At 52.7% G+C, this 7,234-nt stretch overlaps 1 protein-coding gene across 1 annotated transcript in view; it reads right to left on the reverse strand.

Annotated features, from left to right (window-relative positions):
- PIP4K2B (phosphatidylinositol-5-phosphate 4-kinase, type II, beta) overlaps nucleotides 1-7,016 on the reverse strand; it is a 15,069-nt gene extending 8,053 nt beyond the window's left edge. The window contains exons 1-5 of the mRNA XM_015570789.1: nucleotides 6,963-7,016; nucleotides 6,662-6,822; nucleotides 4,514-4,610; nucleotides 2,149-2,301; nucleotides 783-929 (exon numbers count right to left, since the gene is read on the reverse strand). Coding sequence (XP_015426275.1) covers nucleotides 783-929; nucleotides 2,149-2,301; nucleotides 4,514-4,610; nucleotides 6,662-6,822; nucleotides 6,963-7,016 — 612 coding nt within the window. The remainder of the gene's footprint in view (nucleotides 1-782; nucleotides 930-2,148; nucleotides 2,302-4,513; nucleotides 4,611-6,661; nucleotides 6,823-6,962) is intronic.
- Between the last annotated feature and the right edge of the window lie 218 nt (nucleotides 7,017-7,234).

Here is a 7,234-nt window from a genome sequence, read left to right on the forward strand (position 1 = left end):
CGAGCACTGGTTCGCAGACAAAGTGTGCTCTCTTCAGTGCCTAGAAAAGCACCTGTGCTGTCAGTCCACGGGCCTGGGCAGATGCCAGTGTGTGTGCATCTAGAACAGCCTGTCCCATCCCACTGCCAGGAGTCATGAGCACTGGTTCGCAGACGAAGTGTGCTCTCTTCAGTGCCTAGAAAAGCACTTGTGCTGTCAGTCCACGGGCCTGACAGTGTGTGTGCATCTAGAACAGCCTGTCCCATCCCACTGCCAGGAGTCACAGAGCATCAATCTATATATATAAAAGCCTAAGCAACCAGCTGACTGGCCAACCGGCCAGTAGCTATGACGTACACTGACCACCAGGGGGCAGATGCTCAATGCAGGAGCTGCTGAGCCGCAGTCACTTGGCAGCTGCGGTTCTTGGGTGATGCACCCGGAACCAGAGAGGAGGGAGCCTGATTCTGGGGTGCGTCACCCGAGAACCGCCCTCTCACAATCCGGGACTCCTCGGGGGATGTCGGAGAGCCGATTTTGACCGGATCCCCACCGACCAGGCCACGGGACCCCACCTCTAGTTGTTACATAAACGTGGTACAGTGGGGGCTTAAGTAACCTCCTGTCACTGTCACCTGGACGTCACACAGCCTTTGGCCCACAAGAACTAGACATCATCAACTCCGGAGCTGCCTGTCCATGCTGCATATGTTCTGGCTTTCCCATTATGTGGCGGTTGGAATCTGGCCCTTCTGAGCCCGGGGGAGAGCAGCCACAGAGCTGGGAAACGCAGAGCACTTTACCTTGAGGTCATACTTGCGGTGTACAGTGAGCCGATGGCTGAACACGTTCCTGGTGACCACCATGTAGGTTTCCACACCATCCACGGTCAGGCGGTACATGCCCAGGAACTGTGGCAAAAGGGTGTTGCCGTGACACTCCACTATGAACTAGAAAGGAAGGCAGGAGGCTAAGGAGCATAGGAAGGTGCCAGGATGGACGGGGCTCTCCCCAGGTTAAAACGCTCCCTGCCTGGGACTCTAAACTGGGTTATGTGAAGTCACGGGGTTCCTTAGACTTACAACAGGCAGCAGCCACCCCCACCCTTAACTGGCATAACAGAGCGGGAGGCTGAGCAGGCAGTGCAGAGTCTGTGGTTTCGTATTGCTGGGGTTCCTCTGTAGGAAAACCACTAGTCTAGGCGGCATCTCCTCTGCGGCCTGAAATGGGGAAGCCACAAGGCAGAGAGGGCTGCAGAGGCCGGCTGTGCCTGGCTGTCGGGGAAAACAGAATGCTCCCGACCACACGCTCTCACCCCGGCCGGGTCCCAGGGTTTCCGGCTGTATTCCCCAGAGACTAGACGTCCCTGACACCACTTCCCAGGTGCCCAGAGAGCAGCCAGCTTTCCCTGAAGACGAAAGCAGGCTTGGGGCAGGCACTCAGATCATGCCACCGCACTGCCCACTCCAGATGGGTGGGGAGGAGGAATGGGAAGAAAAGCAACCCTGCTGGGCCGATGGGACCGCTTCCAGAAGAAATGAGTGTGAAAACTCCCAACTCTGGCAAGAAGCAGCAGAGCCGAAACCGGTTTGGCTCAGTGGATAGAGCGTCGGCCTGCGGACTGAAGGGTCCCAGGTTCGATTCCGGTCAAGGGCATGTACCTGGGTTGCGGGCACATCCCCAGTGGGAGATGTGCAGGAGGCAGCTGATCGATGTTTCTCTCTCATCAATGTTTCTAACTCTCTATCTCTCTCCCTTCCTCTCTGTGAAAAATCAATAAAATATATTTTAAAAAAAGAAGCAGCAGCAGAGATCGACTAAAGGACTTGAATGCACGCATATAAGCATAACCGGTGGACACAGACACCAAGGGGGTGAGGGCATGAGTGGGGGGTGGGTGTGGGGCAAAAGGGGGATGAGGACACATACGTAATACCTTAATCGATAAAAAAACAAACATACAAAAAAGCAGCAGCTGTTCAGCTGGGACAGAGTCAGGAACATGCCTTCTTCCTTCCCTTTAAACTTCTCCTCACAGACACGGGGCCAGGAGGGCCAGGTGCCTGGCTGTCAGAAGCATCTCCATCACCAGCTTCTCTCCAAGAAGCTCCCCAGGGCTCGCTCCCTCTCCCAACCCACCCTGCGGTCCAGGCTCGGGACTCACCATACCTGGTGGTACTTCTTTAAGATGTTGTGCATCTCTGCCACATCCTCACTGGAAACCGTCTTGATGACGAAGCGCCGGTCATAGGTGGTGAGGAAGCGCGTGCCGCACCGGCCCTGGCTGTCGCTGTTGATGGGGGCGCTGCGCGTCACCGAGTTCTGAGGGACCGAGACAAAAGCGAGCCGGTCTTGGGAGGGGTCAGGACGCTGACTCTGAGGCTCCTGTTATGGCCGTTGCTCTAAGGCCAATGACACGGAGGCAGATGGGACCTCACTCGCCCTTTTACTCATGGGAAGGTCACATCTCTCCCAAAAGTCTTCCTCAAGAGTGACGAGAGCTGGTCCCCATCTTTGACTGGGATGGGAAGAGGATTTACCGTGAAATACTTCCTTTCTTTCTGATCCCAGACAGCTACCCCCGACGGTAGGGACCTGGGTTCTAATCCTGCCACACGTAACTTCTCTGCGCCCGCGTTTCCTCACCTGGAACACCAGGAGGCAGAGCGAAGGGATTTTCCTGGTCTCTTAGGAGGACAAAAACAGCTCAGGCCATGATGGAGGCCTCGCATTAATAAACGATAGGCAGCGGTCTCTTCCGTGTGCGCCCTGCAGCTAGGAAACCCTTCCCTACGCAAGACAGGACGCTGGTCCCACCTCTGCCCAGCACCTCTCCCTTCGCCTCACACCCCTGCTTGTCTGCGCAGGGCGGGGGCGTTTCTGGTCTGTACCTGCTCCTCCTCGAGGCCCCATCCCATGAGGCTCAGAGAGGAGTCGGGGAAGGTGAGGCAACCCAAGGGCATGTGCTCACCAAGCAGACACTGGGCAAGGCCTTTGGGAGGCGAGGCAGGGAGGGCAATGCCAGGAAAACACAGAGATCCGCTCACAGAAACGCCTCCTCTCAGCCTTTTCTCGTCTCTTACCTGGGACCCGACTCTTTACCTTCACCTCAAGCCTCCTCGTGAGAAGGGAGCGCCACTAAAGTCTGAAGTGGTGAGGGGCTCTCTAAACTAGAGGAGCACGCCCCAAAACAGGGTGTCCCCAGCCCTACGTGACTGAGGGCCTCGCTCTCCCCGCCCGGTCCTCCACCAGGAGGATGGAGAGGCCTCCCGCCGGGTGGAAGACTAGCTGTGTCCCTGCCTTTTTCTCAGGCAGCATTTCTGACTCTAAATCATCGGCAGTCCCAGAGGACAGAGTCCCTCACTGAACACCATCCTCCCTGCCCTATTTCACTTGTGAGCACAGTCATCTGCCCACGAGGCTATTAGAGAAAAACGCAGACACGGAGAGGGTGTGGTGAGATGGCCAAGGGGAGGGGAAGGAGCCCAGTGGGAGGAAGCGGTCCGAGCAGGTTACCTGGGCTGCAACTACGGCAAGAAGTTTTCAGAAAGTCTCAGGCTCCAATTGGTCATGATTTCCTTTCAGATTTGCCCCTAACCGAGGGGGCTGGAGGGACCTCCCAGTACCTCTTAGACCTTACTGCTCGCCCAAGCCCCTGGCATCTCCTCCTCTCACATGCTCTCACCCTCCCCTTCAGGACACACGTCTTTGCAGGAGGCCTTGCAGCGTGGAGGAGAGAGGGGAGGGAGACTCATGCATCTGCTTGTCCTGAACGACGCTGGGGAAGGCGGGCTGGGCGTGGAGTGGAGGACTTAGTGTTTTAAAAGACTGGGGCGGCCATGTTAGATTTCCCCAGACAATGGAAAGTCAGCTGAATGTCTTACTGCTACAAAAGTGAAGGGGAAGACTGTCCACAAAAGACTGTCTACCGAGGGAGGAGGGTCCAGGGAAGGTGCTAGGTGGGGAAGTGACAGAAACCACAGACTGTCAGTTGCACTCGGATGTCCCTGGTATTGGGATTCATTCCTCCCAATAGGACCAGGTCCTCCGTGACACGACCACCCCCTGAAGAGGGCAGTTTCCTGCCATGCCTTCCCCCCTCCCAACATCAGGACAGGGGACAAGTTTAGGAGGTGGCACTCCGATCTGGCAAGAGATTACACAACCCTTAAAGTCTCCCTTTTCTAATCTGTCTTATGTGCTTTAAGAGGCCTCATCTCCCGCTGGCAACAATTCTCTCTCTGTAAGTCCAATTATGAAGGAGAAGGCTGCTTCAGTCTCCACTGGGAATGTCAGGCTAACAGGAAGCAGCTCTGCAATCCCTCTCCTCCAAGAAGAGGGCATCACAGGAAGCACTTCGAAGGCCCTCCCCCTCCAAGAGCCACCAGCACGGAAAGAAGGCAGCCTGGGCTGGAGCGAAGCATGACCGGGAGGCACAGCCCAGGAACAGTAGACACTTTTGCTCGACTTGTCCTGTGGCTTCCTGGCCCCCCTCCACTCGCTAATCCTTCCGATTTTGCAAAGACACTTGTACCTGGTAATCCTGATCGTCAATCCCAAATCTTTCCCGAAGATTTCGAAACACCATGGGGCAGTACTCCTTAAACTTGAAGCGGCTGGGGAGGTTCTCCCTGGGGGAAAGCAGAGGCAGGTCTTTGTGAACATCTTGCTTATCTTAATTCTCACATCAGAACCCTCAGTGTGTGGTCCATGGATCACCCGGATCTGAACAATCTGCAGTGCTTAAAATGTAAGGTTCCAGCCTCCAGAAATTCAGGAGGTGAGCCTGGAAAGCTTCTTTTTTTTTAAATTTATTTTTTAAATATATTTTAATTTCAGAGAAGAAGGGAGAGGGAGAGATAGAAACATCAATAATAAGAGAGAATCATTGATCAGCGGCCTCCTGCACGTCCCCCCCCCACCATTGGAAGTTGAGCCTGCAACCCAGGCATGTGCCCTTGACTGGAATCAAACCTGGGACCCTTCAGTCTGCAGGCCGATGTTCTATCCACTGAGCCAAACCAGGTAGGGCATTTTTAAAAATTTAAACATTTAATCCTCAGCCAAGGATATGTCCTCACTAATTTTACAAATAAAGGGAAAGGGGGGAGAGAGAGAGAAACATCGATGTGAGAGGAACCTTGATTGGTTACCTCCTGTTTGCACCCCAACTGGGAATCAAACCCACAACCTAGTTATGTGCCCTGACCTTTCGGTGTACAGGACAATGCTGCAACTACCTGAGCCACAACGGCCAGGGCCAGAAAGCTTCATTTTTAACAAAAACTCTAGGTGATTTTGTGCATGTGAGTTTATTTATTTACTTATTTTCAAAATATATTTTTATCGTGTTGTTTTTTTTTGAGAAAGAGGAAGGGAGAGCAAGAGAGAGACAGAAACATCGATGAGAGAAAAACATCAACATCCATCGGCTGCCTCCTGTACGCCCCAGCTTCTAGAATAAGATGATGTTATTACTACAGCAGAAAGAGCCACTAAGGGACATTTTCAAATCAAGCTCCTCCTCCCAGCTCACAGTCTGAGACTGGTGGGGTGACAGAGCCCCGCTGGTGAGGTGGTGAGGACTGTGGGACAATGGAGAGTGAAACCAGGATTCAAGTGCAGAAAGGAAGAGAGTGTGAGCAGAAAACAGTTTCTGAGATGACTCATCTATATATATAAAAGCCTGATATGCAAATTGTCCCCTCAGGAGTTGGACCCAGAGACCAGAAATTCGATTGCTTGCTATGACATGTGCTGACCACCAGGGGGCAGTGTGGAATGAAGGAAGGCCCCTGATAGCTGGCCAGGCCTAGGGACCCTACCAGTGTATGAATTTCATGCACCAGACCTCTAGTAGTAGGATAAAAAGCAAGGTCTCCTAAGGGCTTAGAGCAGTGGTCAGCAAACTCATTAGTCAACAGAGCCAAATATCAACAGTACAACGACTGAAATTTCTTTTGAGAGCCAAATTTTTTAAACTTAAACTATATAGGTAGGTACATTGTTATTAACTTAATCAGGGTACTCCTAAGGCTTAGGAAGAGCCACACTCAAGGGGCCAAAGAGCCGCATGTGGCTCGTGAGCCGCAGTTTGCCGACCACTGGCTTAGAGTAGACCCCAATCTGTGCCAGGTGAGACGGCTGCTTCCACAAAGCCTGAGACAACTTTCAGGCCCTAATGTTAATCCAAGAAGCCACAAGGAACAAAAATGGGAAGAATTACTTTGGATAGCGCCCTCGGGCACCATGCTCAGCCTGCTGATCACACACAATTGGAGAGAAAAGAGCTTGGGTGCATCCCAGGCCAGAATCGTGGCAGGCAGCTTCTTGCCTCAGACTAAGATCAGGATAGGGCCACTACTGTCAGCCTCATCCGAGATACCTCAGCTCCTGGGCAGCTCACTTCTCAAACTGGCCCCGGATGAATCACGCTGGGCAGAGCCACATGCCCTGAGGGACCCTGGAGGTAGCTGATAAAGGATGAGATGACAAGACAACTGGGAGAGAGGTCCATAATGAGTGCGTTTTTCCAGCCAGTTTTTCAGCTCTGTCATCCAGAAGTCGCTATTACACCCTGCCGGGTGCTGGCTTGCCCCGCCTTACACAAGGCTTCAGAAGCTCTTTGCTTTCCGGGAAAGGACTGCCCACAAAACTCGAGTCCACTCAACAGGCAACTTACTTATTGAAGAGATGATTGTCCACCTTGATCTTGCTGTACGCTTTGAAGTCATCTGGCATCAGCATGACAGGAACCGGGACATTGCTCAACTCATTGATCTGCAAAGCAAAGGAAGAGTGAGGTCCGCAGCTCGGAGGCTCCAGCCTCAGACAGACGATACGCTACAGTGTGGATGCCACCATCTCACCAAAAAGCATGTCCAAGGGTCCCCTCCTTGTCTTTATTTCTGCTCTTCTCTCCCCAACCTCATCTCCATCTACTGAAAGTCTCCCCACCTGATAGGGTCCGGCTCAAAAGGCACCTCTTCCATAGATCTTTCCATGATTCTATCTAGACCATAAATGTTCTTTCCCATGTTCGAGTTCCTGGTGGGTCCATCTTTTGGCCATCTCCCAGCCTCCCTCCTTTGTAGTTAATGCTTATAAACCTCATAAGTCTGCTAGACTATAACCTAGGCAGGACCGTAGTATTGATCTTTGTAAGCAAATAGCATCTAATTGATCTTTAGGCGCTCTGTAGTACTTGGTCCCAGGATGTGCATATAGCAGGTATTATATAAATATTTGTCAAATG

Source organism: Myotis davidii, unplaced genomic scaffold (assembly GCF_000327345.1).
Source record: "Myotis davidii unplaced genomic scaffold, ASM32734v1 scaffold327, whole genome shotgun sequence".
In the NCBI taxonomy this organism is placed as follows: Eukaryota; Metazoa; Chordata; class Mammalia; order Chiroptera; family Vespertilionidae; genus Myotis; species Myotis davidii.